This window comes from Malaclemys terrapin, chromosome 1, assembly GCF_027887155.1.
Source record: "Malaclemys terrapin pileata isolate rMalTer1 chromosome 1, rMalTer1.hap1, whole genome shotgun sequence".
Classification (NCBI taxonomy): domain Eukaryota; kingdom Metazoa; phylum Chordata; order Testudines; family Emydidae; genus Malaclemys; species Malaclemys terrapin.
Genome location: NC_071505.1, coordinates 11326428 through 11347483, shown reverse-complemented (window position 1 = coordinate 11347483; position 21056 = coordinate 11326428). Strand labels below are relative to the sequence as shown.

Below are 21056 nucleotides of genomic sequence, written 5' to 3'. Positions count from 1 at the left end.
AATTAGGAGTGAGCCCCCCACCCCCAAATCATCAGATTGGTTTAAAAACCTTCAGATTTTTTTTCTTCTGTTTTTTGAATTTTTATGGGGTGCTTGAGTCTCGGCAACTCTGAGGCAATTTTTTTTTTAAATGAAAGCTGAGATTTTCACTTATTCACATCACTCCAGGAGCTGGGGCATCAAGTGTAATGCCAAAGATTGCAAGTGCTGGGAACACTGAAGAATCTGGGCATGTGTTTTTGTCAGACTAATTCAGTCTTGTGGGTCTGATCATGCCCTTCACATGTGGGTCTCTGCCTCCCCATGGGGTGGGGGACAGCTAGACACCTCTACAGCAGTATTCCCTACTTCCTAAACCCCAGGTCCCATGGAGGGCCCTTCCAACGGGGAGATGGAACAGGCTAGCCTGTTAGCATCTTCATTACCTATGAATCTCCTCTTTAACTGAATCCCTGAGATGTGCATAGATATTATGGGGATGGGGTGTCAGACAAGTACCTAGGTAGAATCACTGAGCGATCTTATTGTCTTTCCAAACCTGTCCATTCCCTGCTGTTTGTTAGTTGGAGCATCTCATCTGCAATTTAACCCTGATCATGGATTCAGCTCTGCACAGCTGAACCCCTAGAGCTGGGCAAAATTTCTTTGACTTCAGCTTTATAAGAGTTTGGGGGTCCTGACGATGCATGTCACTTTGAAGGATTGGGGCGTTAGATTGTAAGCTCCTTCGGGGCAGGGGTTGTGTGTTTCTATCTCTCCTGTCAAGGGTCTAGTATTAATACATCTTAATAATAATTAACCGCAATCACTGTGAAGCAGTGTGGTCAGTATATAGGGCACCGGATTAGGGTGATCTGGGTTCTACCATGGACCTGCGGAGTGACATTGGGCAAGTTCCTGTGCCTCTTTTTCCCATCTAAGCCTTTGTGGGTCTGTCTACACAGCAAAGAAAAACCTGTGGTTAGCCCGTGCCAGCCGACTTGGGCTCTGTCTGCAGGACCGTTTCATTGCTGTGTAGGCTTCCAAGCTGCAGCCTGAGCTCTGGGACCCTCCCACCTGGCAGGGTCCTAGAGCCCCAGCCATAGCCTGAGCCCAGGAGCCAGCACAATGATGAAACGTCGCCGCAGCTTCAGCCCCGTGAGCCCAAGACGGCTGGCCCAGGTGTCTAGTCACTGCGGAGACATACCCTGTTTGTCTTGTCTCTCTAGACTGTAAGCTCGTTACGGAAGGTACTGTGTTTGGGTTTTTTAAATACCATTGTGCCTAGTGCAATGAGTCCCTGATCTTGGTTGGAGACTCTATTGTGATCCAAATCATTTTTCTCTATTTATTATTATTACTACTATTTTATTTTATTATTTATTAATCAACAGCCTAAATCAGCGTTCACTGAAAGCCAGTTATGTAAATGCGAATGCTCAGAGCAATACCTGAGCATCTTTGGTTTGCAGAAGAGGAAGTTTGGGGCTTCTTTTCAGATCATTCTGGGAAGAGGCTTTAAATGTTCTTTTATAATAAATTATGATCTTGTAACCATTCCCAACAAGAAAAGATTGGCCATAGGCCATTACCAGGTCACACTTTACAAGAATCTTCTTAGAGGTAGATGGCACAGTATAATCTTTTTTTTATTTTTTTAAAACTGTGTTCCTTAGTAATGTAAAAATACATAAATAACGTGTTTAAACAAAATCCCTTTGAATTTCTCTTGACCATTTATATGTGTTGACCTGATGAGCCCGAAACACAAATGCTGTGTCCACCTCTCCAGAGTTTAGGGACGTTCTCAGTCAAACTTTGCCGCTGGTGATCATTTACTTTGCCTCTGTTCATTTCCTCCTCTTGGACAATGAAAATGTACTCCTCAGTTTCATGGACGTTTCACTTTCTCTTTCTTGGGGATGCTCCAAAGTGCATTCAGTGGAAAGTCTCCCATTGATTTCAGTGGGCTTTGGACCAGATTTCTTATTCCCACTGCTGCAGCAACTACTGTTTAACTCCAGATCAAGACTGTTTTTACTGACTTTTTTTTTTAAAACATAATAGCGAAAACATTTTTCTTCCTCTGTTGCTTTGTTCAACATCTCTTATTTATAAACGCGTAAGCCAATTCTGCACTGATGCAGAACTCTGCTGACTTGGTTGGGATGCAGATGGGCCCTTTTAATGGATCAGAGCCTAACCTTCCTTAACAATATTTCTTTAACAGAAACTGTGATTTGCTATGTGCCAGTATAAACACTACAGCTGTCTGAGCAGACACCTTAAACTTCACATTAGCTCATATCTTTGTCCTGTCAAAGTAATGGGAACTTCTCAAGATTTAACTATACTACTGAGTAACTTATCTTTCTGCGTCGTATTTATATGGTTACCCTTGAGTTCTATTTAAAATGACTGATTTGGCACCTTTAAATTGATTGCTTTTCCAATCCCAGATTACCTTCCCTTACTGTCTGGTTAGGGTGAATGTAAAAATATCTGAACCTACCAAGGGAAAAATAAAAGCTTTAACTACCATTTTCCCCCCTCCCCTCGAAATAAGTTTCATGTAAAAAGCTGATACATAACCAATTCCTTATTAATGATATTTACGGAAATATTCCAGCGCTTCTCTACTGAAGGATTAGTGTTTTTTGACTTCCAGTGGACTGATTGCTTCTAGTTTCATACTTAATTGAAAGAGAATGTACACTGGGGATGACAGATATACCCATTCTGAGTTTAGCTGAGTTTGAAATAGTCATGGTGTATAATGCATATCAGGAGAAATAAAGATGAAGTGGCGAAATGATCATTATTTATATAGAGCCCAAAGTGCACTAGGCGTTTTATAGACAAAGAGGCCAACAAGGACATTTCTCCAATAACAATCTATTATTTACTATTTGTCTTCCAGTGATACCCAAAAGTTCCCATCAGGATCAAAGCCCCACTCTGCTGGGCCCCGTACAAACTTATAATTAGACAGCCTCTGCCCCAAAGAATTTACAGTCCAAGTGCTAGATTGTACCTCTAAGGCCTAGTCTTCACTTACCCGGCTGGTCCGGCGGCACGCCATCGATGTTCTGGGATCGATTTATCGTGTCTGGTTAAGACGCGATAAATTGATCCCGGATCGATCCCGGAAGTGCTCACAGTCGGCGCCGGTACTCCAGCTCGCCGAGAGGAGTACGCGGCATCGACGGAGGGAGACTTCCGGCCGCGTCTGGACCGCGGTAAGTTCGGACTAAGGTACTTTGAATTCAGCTACGTTATTAACGTAGCTGAATTTGCGTACCTTAGTCCGAAGTCCGGACTAAGTGGGGACCAGCCCTAAGGCCTGGTCTACACTGGGGGGGGGGGTCGATCTAGGATACGCAACTTCAGCTACGAGAATAGCGTAGCTGAAGTCAACATATCTTAGATCGACTTAGATTGACTTACTTCACGTCCTCGCAGCGCGGGATCAACGGCCACCGCTCCCCCGTCGACTCCGCTTCCGCCTCTCGCCCTGGTGGAGTTCTGGAGTCGACGGGGAGCGCGTTCGGGGATCGATGTATGGCGTCTAGACGAGATGCGATACATCGATCCCTGATCGATCGATCACTACCCGCCGGATCGGCGGGTATTGTAGACATACCCTAAGGCACAGCCCTGTGCAGAGGGTGATATGTAAGATGCATCATCCCTGGTAGGCCTGGTGACTCAGAGAAACCCCCCGTGTCACAGAATCCTTCCCTGCATTCTCCTTGCTCCAGGGCTGTAGTGATTTACCACTGGTTTAGATCAGCTGGTTGGTTGAGCTGCACTGGATGGTGCATTGTGCGGAGACAGAGCCATGGCTCAGCATCACAGTGGCACTTGGGTTTAAAAGAAGCCAGGTTTCCAGATTTATAGCCTGTTACTCTCAGTACTAGCCATGCTGCTTTTCAGCACGTGGCCCTGTTAAGATCAAGTATACAGAAGAACTTCAGGAACAGATTAGAGATGTAGCAGAGGAACAATGGGTTTTATGGCTAAGGCACTGGACTGAACCAAATTCCTAGCTCAGCCATAGACTCTCTATATAACCTTGAACAAGTCACCAATAGACTGATGAAAAGCCCACTGAAATCAATGAAAGAATCCCATTGATTTCAGTGGATTTTGGATTGGATCCTAATCTGTTACTCATCTGTAAATGGAGAAGTATTATCATCCCCATCTCAAAGGATAACTTCATTGGTGCTCAGATATTGTAATGATAAAAGCCACAGAAGTAGATAGATTAATTACAGCAATCAAAATGCAGGGTGACTTGCAGGGAAGTGTGTTTACTTGGTCAAAATAGGCTGCTCATTTAGTCTCTTTTACTCTCCTGCAGGACATTTTTGTTACATGATGAATTAGGAAAGGAAGAAATCTTACTGTGAGCAATGGAAACTAGGATGTCTTTGATTTCCGCCACGCAAGAGACTCAACATCTATCCCAGGAGAAGGGTCAGAGTCCAGCCAATGGGAACAGAGAACAGTTTGATTCAGGTGAGCTCTTGTTTTCCATGTCCGTTTCACTTTTATGTTTAAGTAAATAAAACAGATTTTCTTGTACAAGATGAAATTTTTCAAACTCCCACAACATTTGGAGGAAAATTGGCAAAACTTTTGACAACGTTTCCTTTGTTTTTCAACCCTTTTGTAAATTTTTGGGGAAGAAAAGCAAAATTTTAAAAATGTTTGGAAGTTTTTCCTTTATTTGAATCAGCTGGATTGATCAACTTTTTCTATAAATTTTTTTTGTCCTGTGTGTTTTTATTTAGATTTTTTTTCCCCCCACAAAAAACATCCCAGCTACCAGAGCGTGCAGTACATTTCTCAAATGGTGCTAAGGGGTGTACCTCCATTGCATGTGCTTCCCTCCCTGGGGAGAAGATGAGAGAACAAACGTGTGACTGATAGGTACACCTCTACCCCGATATAACGCAACCCAATATAACACGAATTCGGATATAACGCGGTAAAGCAGTGCTCGGAGGGGGGGGGGGGCTGTGCACTCCGGCGGATCAAAGCAAGTTCTATGTAACGCGGTTTCACCTATAACGCGGTAAGATTTTTTTTTTTGGCTCCCGAGGACAGCATTGTTTAATGCACTACTGGAAGGTGTTCCTAGACTTTGATGATGAGTGCGGCACAAGGACTTATAGATAAGGTTAACATTTTGTCACAGTTATTTGTAGTAAAAGTCAGGGACAGGTCATAGGCAATAAACAAAAATTCGTGGGAGCCCGTGACTTGTCCATGACTTTTACTAAAAATAAGTGTGATAAAATGGGTCTGATGAGGGGATGAGAGCCCGAGACCTGCTATAGGAGGGAAGAGGTGGCGTCCATCCCCTGCCGCCACTGCGGTTGATTGTTTCGGGGTCCCCCCTGCTGCTTGCAGTGGCTTGGAGCTCTGGGGTCCTCCTGTGGCTGCAGGGGTCCCCGTGGTGGCTCAGAGCTCCAGGTCCCCCCGTGTTGGCTGAGAGCTGTGGGGGCCCCTGCCTGGGGGGGCTTACAGCTCCTGCCCTGCTGCCCCAGGGCCGAAGCAGAAAATGTCATGGCGGTCTCTGGAAGTCACAGAATCCATGTCTTCCCCGACCTCCGAGACATAATCTTAGCCTTACAGATTCGATTCAATTCTCTCGAAGTATCTTTCATTAGGCTTTGCAAAGTGAGCTCGGAATCTGTGACTCCCGCCTCGTTCGGGGTGAAACTCCACTGTGTGCAGAGCACCAGCATGCAGTCTGTGCGGCACTTCAGTCCCACTTGACTACTCCAAATAAGGTTTAAGTGGCACATAGGCTTTGTTCTGGTTCTCTGCACAGGGGTGAATCATCCAGAACGATTTAATACACGGCCACCGAACTATTAGTACAACTGTTTCTAGCTCTTTATTTTTCCAAACTTGGGAAGATGAAGGCTCTTCCTTAGGAGTGATGATGCTCTTGCTATTAAAGTTCTGGACAGGGATCCAGGACTCCTGGGTTCAGTTGCCAGCTCGGTCACTGGTTCTTCTCTGTGACCGTGGCCAGTTGCTACCGATTAGCGTCTCAGTTCCCTGTGTTTTGCTTGTATGTTGTATCCTTTTCTCCCACCCTGTTTAGGCTGTAAGCGCTGCAGGGCAGGGACTGTGGACATGTCTACACTGTAATCAGAGGTGTGACTGCAGCATGTGTAGACATACCCCAAGCTAGCTTTGATTTTAAAAAAAGCAGTGATGTGGCAGCAGAAGCATGGGCTTAGTCAGTCAAGTAAATACTCTGGGTCCCAGCCTCGTGCTGCCGAGGCTTAGTTGCTGTTGTGACTTGAGTTAGCTAGATAAAAGCTAGCTCAGGTGTGTCTACACATGCTGCAGTCACGCCTCTGGTTGTGATGTAATGTAATTATTACTCTGGGTGTAATAAAAACAACGTGTTTATATCAGTGGTCCCCAAACTGTAGGGGGCACGGAGGAATGTTGCGGGGGAGGGAAGCGCAAGGAAGGGGCAGGGAGGGAGCGCCATGCCCCCAGCCCAGCTCCGCCTCCAGCCCTGTTCCGCTCCCAGTCCTACTCTGCCTCCAAGCCCAGCTCCACTTCCAGGCAAGATCAGCCCCACTCCGCCCCCTACTCTGCCAGCCCAGCGTTACCCCATTCCCTCTCTGCCCCCGCACTAGCTCCGCCTCTAGCCCTAGCTCCTCCCCCATCCCCAGTTCTGCCCCCAGCTCCGCCTTCAGCCCAAGCTCTGCTGCTGAGGAAGGTTTGGCTGTGCAGTAACAGGTGGGTGAGTTGGGGGGAGGCATGGACAGATTCTGTTAAGGGGAAGGGGGGGGTGCTGATGGTAAGGGCTTCTGCAATCCACACAATGACTAATAACCAGTATTGTACAGCTCATCAGATTGATATGTGTGTCTTACATTATCGTATTCGTCCTGGGGCTGATAACACTAAATCCTTTTCTCAACAATCGGACATTTCCATGAGGCTTGCTGATGATAAAATGAAACTGAGTTATAAATGTCAGATGGAGGATCAGATTTTCTAATGAGCTCAGTGCCCCGGTAGCTTGCACTGAGAACCTGGAGTGTTCTCAGTGCGGGCTGTTGGGTGCCGAGAATTCTGCAACTCTGGCCCCAGTTGTTTAAAGGTTCTGCACTCTCCTTGCGCTCCTGGTGAATGAAATGACCATACCCCTGAGGCTGTAGACTGTAAGTAAGAATTAGAGGAGGAATTTCAGAAGTGCTCAGTGTTGGCCTAACTCTTCTCCCATGGAAGCCAATGGACATTTAACCATCGCTCCCTTTTTGAAGTCAATGATTAAAATCCCATTGGCTTCAAGAAAAGCAGAGTTAGGCCAGTGGTGAATGCTTTTAAAATCCCCTTCGATGCTTTTCCAGGACTTACCGGATCTCTTCTTTCAGACCATGCTGTTAATGTTCTGTTGTTCACCTTCCCGATAAACCTCTTGAAGAAAAGAATTGATAGCTCTGCATTCTATTTGAAAGGAACTCAAACAGAATTGCCAATCGTAACTTTATATTTTTAATCACATCTGAAAAACCTTGGAAGCCTTTTCTTTATGTATCCAACCTCTGTTTAAAAGTGAAAGCCTCACGGTTCTCTAAGCTGGGATGCTGCAGTGGATGGGTTATTTCACTAGGTTTTGAACTCGTCTAGCTCCCGCATCTTTGAATATCTCCAAAGCATCTGGCTTCTGCTACAATGCTTGCATCAGAGATAAGATCCCTGAAGGCTCCAATCTGCCGAGGGCAGTGCCCCTCCACTCCCCCCTAGTAGAGGGTGTAGAACACCCTGGAGAATAAGATTCTAAGGGCATGATGCTGGGAGCTTCTAACATGGCCCAGCACCTTGCAGGAAGCACTGGGGAACTGGCAGAATTGGACCCCTGAGCTCTTTGGAAGCTACTGAATAGTTTCAAACTGCTTTTCTTTGCGTTTCAAATTCAACCAGTTGCTCTCCTCGAGTGGTTTATTTGATCCTCTCTTTGCCTCTTCTCAGGCTGTCCCTTGTCCATAGGAATTCAGTCACTCAAGGTTTCTGTCTCTTGACCATCAACATTCACATCCACAACATCCAGCCATTCTTCTAATCCCATGGGCAACAGGGATTTCATTTTGCTCTTTAGAAAGCTGATATTAGGCCCTTGTATTTCACCTCGGTTTTCATGGTAGGAATCCAAGGCCAATGTAAATGGGCAGTGACCTCTGAACTGAATAGATTTGTCACCTTGGAGGCTTTTTGCTTCCCGCCACTTTGTCCCTGACCCAGAAAATCTCATCTGATGCCTTGTAAAAGGAAGTGAATTTAAGGTTCATCATGAAAGGCACCAGGTCATCAGCCCTACAGACGGAAGTTCTCTATTTATTCACCGAACACAGGTTGCAGCCGCACAAGCATAACCCATTAGGCAGTGTTCCCAGTCCTTGGAGAATATGAATCTAGTCCCCATGTAGACAGCCTGGCTCTTTAGCTTAAACTCATGTTTATAGCTCTGGTGATCTCCAGTTTTGGCTAAGAAGGTGGTGGTTGTGTATGTGGCAGCTTGTTTGGGATGTGAACTGCTGTGGGCCTCAAATGTTTGGGACATGCTTCTGTTCAGAAGAGGTATGTAAGCCACTCTTCCGGATGTGTTATGTGTCTCCCCATTTCCTATGCCCACTCCACAGAGGATATGGGTCTTAGCTCAAGCTGTAGAGGTGTAGCCTTTCAGCTCTGGAGGTCCCTGGTTCGGCCCTGGGTCCTTGTGCCCCATCCACATTCTGCAGGGGGAGAAGGGAGTTTTTCTGGGATTGCCAGTTATGAAGGAAGCTTCTGTGGACACCTGAACCCCAAACAGCAGTCAGTTGAGAATGACTTTTATTTATTTTTATCACTGTGAATTGTGCCAGATCTGGGGTGGAGACTGAGAGTGGGAACGGCTCCTTGTGATGGTAGCGGTCACTCCGGCATGCCCCCTTGTGGGTAGGTGTGGGGTTGTCATACCTTCCCCTTGGTCATCTCTTCCTATTGTCCATCTCTGTCTGGGCCTTCTGCAGCCTAGCCCTCCGGCCCAGTCACTTAAAAGTTCAGTCCAATTCTCGGGTGTCCAAGTCTAGCTGTAAATGGTCCGACCCCAAGCTGGCCACTTTGAAGTCCCTTCCCCTGGCTTCCCCTGGGCTGGCAACAAAGTCCTTCCAAGTCACCATGGGAGTGAATGAAAACAAAACAAAACATCACACTCCTCTCTCCGGAGTAGCAGGTCTCAGGGCTTCTCCCTGGCCCTTCAGCAGAGCTCAGAACTACAAACAAAATCAAGCACTTGAAGCATCTTCTGCCCTTTTCTGGGCCCTCTGAGCTTCTTGTCCTGTTTCAGGAGACTCCCCCAGCTCCCTTCCTGGAGCTGGAGCTTGTCCTTCAAAATAGTCTCTTTAAACAGGATTCCCCTGTTCTCCTGTTTGGAGCTGGGTTATGAGTTAGCCAGTTGCAAGGCTTTTGCCAGCTTCTCCCTTAGCGGGCCCCTTTTCCTAATTAGCCATCAGGCTTCAGGGTCTGCAGCAGGCCAGCCTTTCCCCGCTGATGTCTCCTGGTATCTGCCCTGCTATGTGGTAGGAGGCAGCATTTATACTGGTCCCCTTCTCCCAGCTCATTCCCCATTGGTTGGGGTGGGGAAGGGAAACCTTGCCCCCACCCTCTCTGCAGGCTCTTGGCTCTGGGCCCTTAAAGAAACAGTAATATGATTTCCTTGTGAACACTTCTTACTCCAGAGACCACTTCCTCTCTCCCAGTATTTCGTGTGTGTGTGTGTGTGTGTGTGTGTGTATGTATGTATGTATGTATATATATATTGATATAAATAAATAAATATATATATATAGTTGGACCTTGCTTGTACTCAGTCCTCCTTTCTCACAAGGCTCCTCCCAGTTCTACCAGAGAGTTCCAGCAATACGTTGACTCCCATCTCACTGCAGTCAGTCACAGGCACTTGAGTGTGAAGGACTGGACACCGCACATGGATCTTTTCCTAGATTTCACCTCCTTTTGGTCACCTGTTGGAGAGAAAATCACAACCCGGAGGTCTTCTGCAGACACGCTGAATTTCCTGACACTGTGTGTCCGCTTGTACCTTTGGGAGCCAATGCCTTTTCAGATGTCCCCAGGAGACTCTAGGAACTTGAGCTCTTTGGCCTTGTCTGCATATGGATCCTGATTCTCATTTATACAAAGGTCCCTTTACACCTGGCAGTTGCTCATTTAACACCTGCTTGGAGGCCCCTTTGCACTGCCAGAGAAATGTGAATGAAGATTAGGCCCTTTTGGTGTTTTTTGTTTCTAAAGTTTCTGCCACCATTGGTCAGCTCCACTCTGCTGGCGGTGTTGGTAACAGCCGCAGCAGTGCCAGCCTAGGCAAGGCGCCAGCAACCCCTCATATTTTGAACATTATGTTCTCTAGACCTGCTTGGAGCAGGGTTAGATCACACCATGGTGGCAGCTGGTCCACACAATTACTTAGATTTTAAGCTCTTTGGGGCAGGAATCCTCTTTTTGAAGCAATGATCCATAACTGGGGCTTCTGGGCATGAACACAATACTAATAATACACATGCCCCGCAACCATTGGTACCACTAGAGTACCACGATACTCACAATAGCCATGGTGAGAAATCTTAGGAGAAAACCTTTTCCACTGGGTAGCGCAGTGCCTTGAAGCCGGAATTCTCCAGTCATTCACAGCAGGGGTAGTAGGTTACCACAGCTTCATGAGGGCCCTGGCTGTAAAGTGGTGTAAGTGAGGAGACACTGGTGTAATTGCAGGAGCTCCAGAACGTTGGTTGTGATTTACCAAAGCAGAGTGAGAGGAGAATTGGGCCTGTCTCCATGTGATAGTGACCGTTATTTAAAGCCATGGGACAGGAACAGTGATGCTGCACCTCATGTGAAACACTCCTGCGATATAGGACAAGCCGATTAACTTTCTAGATGATAGTAGTAGACAAGGTTTTCCCCGAACATTGCTCTTGTGTTCCTCCTCTAAGGAATGGACATGGGCAGATTAAAGCCTTCAAGGGTCCTGGCTTAGTAGAACCATGAGTCAATGAAAAGCCATGTGGCTGTTGGAGGGGGAGATGCAGGGAAAGCAGGAAGGAAAAGATCAGTCCCTTGTGGGCAGTGTAGGCACAGGGAGTGGGGGGTGCCTGGGGACAGTGCCCGTCTCTTCTAAGGATCCACATTTAGCTTTGATCTCCCCCGATGCCTAGGGTAGGGAGTTAGGGGAATGTAGCATCCCCAGGTGGAAGGATTCACGGAATGAGAAGTGCAGGGAAATGCTGGATTTGGGACGCCTATGTGAGCAGGATGTTCTCAATGGACAGGGGACCTGGGGTGAAGAACCAGTATGTGCTGCTGGCAACAGGAGAAAAGAGAAAATCCCAATGGTTGGGGAAGAGGAGCCACCTTCCCCCAAGGCTGGGAGACTCACGGCCAGTGCACCCAAGGGGAGAAGTTGTAGGGGGGTGGTGGTCGGGGACTCACTTCTGACGGGGATGGAGGCATCTATCTGCCCACCTGACCTGACCTTGTAGGAGGCATGCTGCTTTCCTGGAGCCTGCATCCGAGACATCATAGAAAGGTTGCTGAGGCTCATCTGACCCTCTGACCACTACCCCACGCTGCTCATCCAATGATACTGCCAGGTATGGCCCTAAGCGGATCAGCAGTGAGTTCTGGGAGCAAGGGTTAAAGAGTTGGGGTTGCAGGATGTGTTCTTGTCCATTGTGCCAGCTGAAGATAAGAGTCCAGGCAGGGACAGATACATCTTGGAGAAGAATGTGTGGTTGCACAGATGGTGTCAACAGGAGGGCTTTGGCTTTCTTTACCATCGGATGCTATTCTGTGAAGGAGGACTACTGGGAGAAATGGAGACCAATATGGCTCCATCAGGAGCTCTTTAATGACCTGAAAATCAAAAAGGAGCCCTACAAAAAGTAGAAACGTGGACAAATTGTTAAAGATGAGTGTAAAAGAATAGCGCGTGCATGTAGGGACAAAATAGGAAAGGCTAAGGCACAAAATGAGATACACCTAGCAAGGGGCATAAGGCAGTAAGAAGAGGTTCTACAAATACATTACGAGCAAGAGAAAGAGGCATGAAAGTGTAGGCTCACTACTTAGAGGGAAGATGAGCTAATAATGGAAGACACCAAGAAAACGGAAGTGTTTAATGCCTATTTTGCTACCGTGTTCACTAAAAAGGTTGATTGTGACCAGATGTGTAACACAATTAATGATAACAACAAGGGGGAAGGAGTGTAAGCTAGAAAGAACAGGTTAAAGAATATTTAGATAAGTTAGATGTATTCAGGTTGACAGAGTCTGACAAAATTTACCCTAGGGACTTAGGGAACTAGCAGAAGCAATCTCTGAATTTTAGTGATTTATCTCTGAGAACTCATGGAAGATGGGTGAGGTTCCAGAGGACTCAAGAAGGGCAAACTTAATACCCATTTTCAACAGGTGGAGGGAGGGGGGTGGAAAGGAGGACCCAGGGAATTATGGACCAGTCAGCCTAACCTCAATTCCTGAAAAGATAATGGAGCAAATGATCAAACAATCAATTTGTAAGCACGTAGAGCATAATTGGGTGATAAGAAATAGCCAACATGGATTTGTCAAGAACAAATCATGCCAAGCCAACCTAATTTTCTTCTTTTCAGGGTTACTGGCATACTGGATGGGGCAGAAGCAGTAGATCTGATATATCTTGATTTCAGGAAGGCTTTTGACACAGTCCCCCATGACATTTTCATAAGCAAACTAGGGAAATGTGGTTTAGATGAAATTACTATCAGATGGATGCACAACTGGTTGAAAGGCCAATAAGTAGTTATCAACGGTTTGCTGTCAAACTGGGAGGACCCACCAAGTGAAGTCCCACAGGGGTCGGTCCTGGGTCTGATACTATTGAATATTTTTCATTAATAATTTGGATAAAAGATAAGAGTTTATAAAATTTGTGGATGATACCACGCTGGTTGCAGGCATTTTGGTGGACAGGATTAAAATTCAATTCATCCTTGACAAATTGGAGAATTGGTCTGAAATCAACCAGATGAAATTCAGTAAAGACAAGTGCAAAGTACTGCACGTAGGAAGGAAAAATCAAATACACGGCTACAAAATGGGGAATGACTGGCTAGTGAGTAGTACTGCAGAAAAGGATCTTGGGGTTACAGTGGATACCAAATTGAATATGAGCCAAGACTATGATGCAGTTGTGAAAAAGGCTAACATTCTGGGGTGTATAAATAGGAGTGTCCATATGTAAGACACTGGAAGTAATTATTCTACTCTGCTTGGCACTGGTGAAGTCTCAAATGGATTATTGTGTCCAGTTAAGGACGTCACACGTTAAGAAAGATGTGGCCAATTGGAGAGAGTCCAGAGAAGAGCAATAAAAATGACAAAAGGTTTAGAAAACCTGATCTGTAAGGAAAGGTTGAAAAAACTGGGCATGCTAGTCTTGAGAAAAGAAGAATGAGGGTGGACCTGATAAGTCTTCCAATAGGCTAAGGGCTGTTATAAAGCGGGGGGAAGGGGTGCTCCGTTATTCTCCATGTTCGCTGAAGGTAGGACAAGAAATAATGGGTTTAATGTGCAGGTAGTTAAGCACTAGAATAGATCGCCAAGAGTGGCTGTAGAATCCCCATCATTGGAGGTTTGAAGAACAGGTTGGACAAAGACTTATCAAGGATGGTGTAGGTTCATTTGTGCATCCTCCGTGAGGGAGGATGGAGTAGATGAGATCCCTTCCGGCCCTACATTTCTATGATTCTATGATTCTTCCCCGCTGGATCCTTTCCCATGTCGTAAGCAGTAAGTATTTCCATTCCTCATGCAGTCGCTGGCCCTGGTTTTCGTGGAGTCCGTTGTGACAACACTCCAGTCAGGAGAGGAAAAACAGTCTTTTTGTTTTGCTCATTTCCCTGTCCTTGCCTCAGTCTCCCTTAGGGAGAAACAGGCCTCACAGTTTGAGGAAACACTGGTGCAGACATCTGAGAAACCACTTTCAATGATGAGCTGCCAAGCATTTAACAAGCGGCTCCCACCCTGTTCCCTTCCTTAGCCTGTGAGAAATCGCACATGCTCATATTGAGGAGGCCTCCGGGGAGAGGAATTCAGTTTTTCCCCTGTTTAAGCTTAAAGGCTTTCCCAGAACCACAAGTAAGGGGGAAGGCAGCACCGCTTGTTAAGTGCACGTTACTGGGAAGGGTTATAGGAGGCAGAAATGTATTTGAGCATAGCACAGGTGTTGGTGGTGATTGGGGGGTAGGGGTGCCAGAAAGATCCTGGCTAGATGGGACTGGGGGATAGAGGAGAGGGATGTAGAGAAGAGTCAAGGCAGTGAACACTGGGTAGGGGAATATACCTAATGCTTACTGCATTCTGGAGCAGCTCTTGGACTCCACAGAAGTATTATTTCCCCGCTTGTTGCTGTCGTGAAGTTCCAAGCAACCTGCTGGGCCGGGTAGGGATGATAACTTTGAGGTCGTGAGCAACCACGGGCCACGTTGTTATTGTTCACATCTATGGTCCTAGCTAATCAGTGAATTTTATTAAATTGCTAAGCATCTCTTTTCAAGCTTGGTGGCATGAGCTGATGTCATGGGCTCATGATCATGCTGCCCTTCCCATATTGTTAACGGAGAGGTGGTGGTCGTGGTGATGGTGGGGTGGGGAAGATCCTGTCTAGATGGGATCAGAGTAGAGGGGAGGGATGTAGCAAGGAGTCCTGGTATAGAACCATTGTTCTTAAGTATGCACACAGAAAACCCATGCAATGAATAGAAACATCACCTTCCCTTCCCCGCTCTTCGAAGGACAGGTAGCAGATTAGCATAGTACCTCCCCTTCATGTAATGTGTATTAAATTCTCTGAGCATGAACTAGTGATTTCCAGAAACCTGAACAGTCCGTTTCAGCTCAGTGCTTATGGAGATAATCAAAGTGCTGTCTCTCCTCACCTGTCAATCTGGCTTCTGAGTGCTCACTGGCTATTACACCAATCATCACATAAACTTAAATTCAGATCATTTTATAGATGAGGAACTGGGTTATCTGTCTAACTAAGGTACTTACGCGGCTCCGATCACCACAGGATCTGAATGCCGCACTACCTTTAATGTAGCTGTCCTCATGACACCCTTGTGACGTACTATTATCCCCATTTTACAGATGTGGAACTGAGGCTAAGTGACTTACCCAAGCGCACACAAGAAGCCTGTAACAGAGCAGGGGCTTGAAGCAAGGTCTGTCAAGTCCTAGACTAGTGCCCTAAATGCTGGCACATCCTTCCCTCAGTTTTCTATTTCCAGATTGGAATCCAAGACCGATCTTTTAAGTCCAAAGCAGACTGCGAAGAGTTACAAAGGGATCTCACAAAACTGGGCAAAAAAATGGCAGATGAAATTCAATGGTGATAAATGCAAAGTAATGCACATTGGAAAACATAATCCCAACTCTACATATAAAATGATGGGATCTAAATTAGCTGTTACCACTCAAGAAAGAGATCTTGGAGTCAGTGTGGATAGTTCTCCGAAAATATCCATTCAATGTGCAGCAGCAGTCAAAAAAGCAAACAGGATGTTGGGAATCATTAAGAAAGGGATAGATAATAAAACAGAAAATAACATATTGCCTCTATACAAACCCATGTTATGACCACCTCTGGAATACTGAGTGCAGATGTGGTCGCCCCATCTCAAAAAAGATATATTGGAATTGGAAAAGGTTCAGAAAAGGGCAGCAAAAATGATTAGGGGTATGGTGCAGCTTCCATATAAGGAGAGATTAATAAGACTGTGACTTTTCAGCTTAGAAAAGAGACAACTAAAGGGGGATATGCTTGAGGTCTATAAAATCATGATGGTGTGGAGAAAGTAAATAAGGATGTGTTATTTACTCCTTCTCATAACACAAGAACTAGGGGTCACCAAATGAAATTAATAGGCAGCAGGTTTAAAACAAACAAAAGGAAGTATTTCTTCACAGGTCACACAGTCAGCCTGTGGAACTCTTTGCCAGAGGATGTTGTGAAGGCCAAGACTATAACAGTGTTTTTTTAAAGAAAGAACTAGATAAATTCATGGAGGCAGGGCCATCCTTACCCATACGCAAACTACGCAGCTATGTAGGGCACCAAATTTCCTGGTGCCCTATGCAGCTGTGTGCTGCTCCAGTGGCCAGCCCAATCCCCCGGCCAGCTGAGACAGCCAGAAAAGCTGCCCCCGCTCCTGCCCTGTGCCCACTCCACCCCTTCTGTAGAGTCTCCGCCCCGCCTCTTCCCACCCCTGCTCCGCCCTAGACCCACCCCCCACTCCATCCCTTCGCCTGAACTACATCCTGAGGGACTGTAGCAGGGATCGGGCGTGCCCTGCACTCACCCGGTGGCGGGAAGTATAGCAACCCGGCCCCAACCTGCTCCGTTCTGCCGATTCCCAGCCACGCCGCCGGCTCGTGCTGGGGGGGCAGTTCTCCCCTGCCCCCCAAGCCTGCTCCTGCCCCCCACAGACCTTCGGCACAGCCTCCCCCTCCCCTGCATAGGCCTGGGGCTGTGTAGGGCACCACAATGTCTAGGGACGGCCCTGAATGGAGGACAGGTCCATCAATGGCTATTAGCCAAGATGGGCACGGGTGGTATCCCTAACCTCAGTTTGCCAGAGGCTGGGAGTGGGTGGCAGGGGATGGATCACTTAGTGGTTGCCTGTTCTGTTTATTCCCTTTGGGGCATCTGGCATTGGCCACTGTCGGAAGACAGGATACTGGGCTAGATGGACCTTTGGTCTGACCCTGTATGGCCGTTCTTATGTTCTTTCATTGATAAAGTAACATAACTAGCTAGAACATAGGAATAGATACAGGATAGAATCAGAACTGCTTAGCTGTGTGCCTTAAGACTCTATACAGCTAAGAGTTAAAGGGAATTATCCTACAGCTAGGTTGGTAGGGAATTTGGGCTTTCCGAACGAAGGATCCAGGTTCTTTTTTCACTCTGAGGTTTTTCCCGTAGTCACGTGGTCTATAGTGTTAACAGTGAAGTCCTAGATGGCTGCAGTTTTATTGAAGTACCTTTAATTTCTATGGCATCTACCAATTGACGATCCCAGAGCACTTTAAAACCATTGAGCTGGTAGTCGCTCATTACTATTTATTTTGTTTGCATACCCAGGCCCACAGGAACATGAAATGTATCGTAGGTTAGACAGGTGTGACTGTTTCACCAAAAAAGAGCATAGAGCAAAAGGATCGATAACTGAAATCCACCAATGTAAGTACATCATAAAATTAGCCATCAGCCAGTGAACACCTGGGGTGAAATCTTGACACCCCGCCCCGCCCCTTGGAATGAATGGGCGTTTTGCCAGTGACTTCAGGAGCTAGGTTTTTACCCTTGGAATGTTGATTTGAGTACTGGTAGATTGTATGGCTTTGTGAAAACCACTTTTTAGAATAATAATAATTTAGAATAAACCGCTCTTTAGAATAATAATTATAATATTATTAAATACTTTTCATTGATATAGCTCCTTTCAATCTGAGGGATTTGAAGCATTTTACAGAGATCAGCAAAAATTGATTTGGAAACCCAGCCACGGAAAAAGGTTACGTGACTTGCCCATGGGCACACAGTAAATCAGTGATAGAGTTGGGAATAGAATGTCCTGACTCTCTGTCCCTGGCCTAACCCCTAGGCAACCCGACTGTGGTCACAGCCGACGCTATTGCAGAACTTCAGGAAAGAAACCGAAACAACACAGGAGGTTTTGGGGAATTTTCAGTCCCGTCCATTTCTCTGTAATGAAACTGAGCAAAACAAGACACTGGGCCCATGATAAACGGGTTCCCTGATGTTAGTTTTACAGACACAGTAAAAGTAATTTCCCGATAAAGCCTGTAGAGAAATCAGCCTTCTGCTGGGTCAGGATGAAATGGAACAACGGAGAGTAAAGGCCGGAAGTCTCTGCAGCAGGACGGGTGCTCAGTTCCTGGAGGCGCTCCATCTCAATGTGGTGGGGTATACAAACCTAATGTGGACCCAAAGGTGTTCAAAGGCAGTACTGAGCCCTGTTAGTCCCCACCCGCTAGCCCTGCTGAGCTTGCTCCAGGAGCCCAGGCACAGGTGCTGGGCAGGCTGCAGGAGAGAGGAATCCTTCTCTGAGAAGCCAGTCAGAAGGTTGAGCCTGAGACGGGGACCACGGGACAGGGCAGGCCCACAGGCAGAGCCTTCTCCAGCCACCACCCCCTTGAGAACCAGCAGCTCCAGCAGCACCCTGGTCCTTTGGGCTTTTTTATTTTATTTTTTTGTAAGTAACTGACTGTTTGGACTATAGGGGCCGTGCCCCAAACTGAAGGGATCTATAGATAGGAAGTGGTCCAGGACACCAGACTTAGACTCTCTGCAGGGAGGACCTTGCCAGTGTTGCTTCCCACAGGGCCGTGGGCTGGGACCTGGTAGAGAAGGAGTGCCTCCCTACCACAACCCCTTAAGGGCTGTCACCCAAATGCGGGTAGAGGCCAGAAGATTTCTGGCTTAGGGTCAGGAACCAGGCACCTCTACCACCCTGATGACAGCCGGAGGTCTGGTGCAATAACTGCTAGGCTGCCTGGCCCTCCAAGCACCCTATCTGGCTCAACCTTGCACTTTTCATTTTGATTTTTAAAACAGATACTTTTTAGGTGTGTCACTGAACTGCACCCATCTTACTACTGAATGCAAAGAGAGCCTGATTTCATAGCTCAGTCTAGTGACGCTTAGGGTATGGGAGATCTGGGTTAAATTCCTGGCTCTGTCACTGACACATGTGACCTTGAGCATTGTAGATTTATATCCCAGCTTGCTGCAAGTAAGTGTTTTGTGTAGGCATGACCATAGAGTCATTAGATTTTAAGGCTAGAAGAGACCACTATCATCATCCATCCTGACCTCCTGCATAACACAGGTGATGGAACCTCACCCAGTAGCGTCTGCCTCAAGCCCATCCCTTTTGTTTGGGCTATAGCATCTCTTTTAGAGAGACATCCAGTCTTGAGTGCTGGAGATTCCCCATCTTCTTAGATAAGTTAGTCCAATGGTTCATTACCCTCCACTGTTGAAAAAAAGTCTGCACCTTACTTTCTCTTCTGAATTTGTCTAGCTTCAGCTTCTGGCCATTGGATCTTGTCATGCCTTTTCCTGCTAGACTGAAGAGCCACCTGTTTTCAGAAATCTCTTCAACTGAGTTATTCCTGATTTACACCTCTGTAGTTACACCAGGTTGGAGCAGTGCAGGTGAGGGAGAATTATAGAATCATAGAAGATTAGAGTTGAAGGAGACCCCAGAAGGTCATCTAGTCCAACCCCCTGCTTAAAGCAGGACCAACCCCAACTAAATCATCCCAGCCAGGGTTCTGTCAAGCCGGGCCTTAAAGACCTCTAAGGATGGAGATTCCACCACCTCCCTGGGTAACCTGTTCCAGTGCTTCACCACCCTCCTAGTAAATAGTTTTTCCTAATATCCACCCGAGACCTCCCCCACTGCAACTAGAGACCATTGCTCCTTGTTCTGTCATCTGCCACCACTGAAAACAGCTGAGCTCCATCCTCTTTGGAACCCCCCTTCAGGTAGTTGAAGGCTGCTATCAAATCCCACCTCACTCTTCTTTTCTGCAGACTAAATAAGCCCAGTTCCCTCAGCCTCTCCTCGTAAGTCATGTGCTCCAGCTCTCTAATCATTTTCGTTGCCCTCCGCTGGACTCTCTCCAATTTGCCCACATCCCTTCTGTAGTGGGGAGGCCCAGCTGGATGCAATACTCCAGATGTGGCCTCACCAGTGCCGAATAGAGGGGAATAATCCCTTCCCTCGATCTGCTGGCAATGCTCCTACTAATGTAGCCCAATATGCCATTAGCCTTAGCAATAAGAGCACACTGCTGACTCCTATCCAGTTTCTCGTCCACTGTAATCCCCAGGTCCTTTTCTGCAGAACTGCCACTTAGCCAGTCGGTCCCCAGCCTGTAGCAGTGCATGGGATTATTCCATCCTAAGTGTAGGACTCTGCACCTGTCCTTGTTGAACCTCAGATTTCTTTTGGCCCAATCCTCCAATTTATCTAGGTCACTCTGGACCCCCTCCCTACCCTCCAGCGCATCTACCTCTCCCTCCAGCTTAGAGTCATCTGCGAACGTGCTGAGGGTGCAATCCATCCGATCATCCAGATCATTAATGAAGATGTTGAACAAAACTGGTCCGAGGACTCATTGTCTTCATAACCCAGTGTTCAAAAGAAGTTCTAGTGTATTTAACAGTAAATAGGGCTGTGATTTGTTCTCTGAACCCCTTTCCCATGCTGGTTACGTTTAGAAAACCCAACTCTGCTTTCATCTGTTTTTTTTCTCAGATGTGTGTCTGGCTACATCGGCAGCAAATGTAACCTATTCCTTTTCCTTTTAATAATGAGACATTCCTCTTACATGATCTAACTTTCAGATCTTGAAAATGGGAGACCCGTAGCAATAATTGCAATAAATTAACCTTGCCGTTTTCTTCATAAAACTGTCTGTCTGGGGAGGTTTCTTCATTCAGTTTGTCATGGGGCACTTTAATTACATCATGGCCATGCTGATGAATGCTTTGGAAGGAAAAGGGTCTCTCAGAGTTTGCCTGATAAATGCTTATTGCAACGCCTCACTATTAGACTGTAAATATTCGCTCTGGGTTGAAACCGTTCTTCCAAGATTGCCTGGAAACATTATTTTAAAGTAAAATAAAAGCAATCAGATTTGGCTGATTTTCTATAAGTGCAAGAAGATGTGTTTGTAATTTGTATTATTTGTATTTCAGCAGCACTTTGAGACCTTAGTCCCATTGTGCTAGGGGCTGTACAGATAGGTAGCAAAACCTGTGAATAATTATGGATCTTTAGCTGTGGGATGGAGTATATAAGGGTTAATCCAGAGGCCTGAGAGTCAGAAGATCTAGATTCTGTTCTTAAATCTGCAGCTGATTTCCTGTGTGATCTCAGGCTAGATACGAAAATGATCTG

The 21056-nt window shown here is 46.4% G+C and overlaps 1 protein-coding gene across 1 annotated transcript in view; it reads left to right on the top strand.

Annotated features, from left to right (window-relative positions):
• The window catches only part of SFMBT2 (Scm like with four mbt domains 2), a 210095-nt gene that overhangs the window by 25453 nt on the left and 163586 nt on the right, over positions 1 to 21056 (top strand). The window contains exon 2 of the mRNA XM_054016151.1: positions 4346 to 4503. Coding sequence (XP_053872126.1) covers positions 4398 to 4503 — 106 coding nt within the window. The 5' untranslated portion in view covers positions 4346 to 4397. The remainder of the gene's footprint in view (positions 1 to 4345; positions 4504 to 21056) is intronic.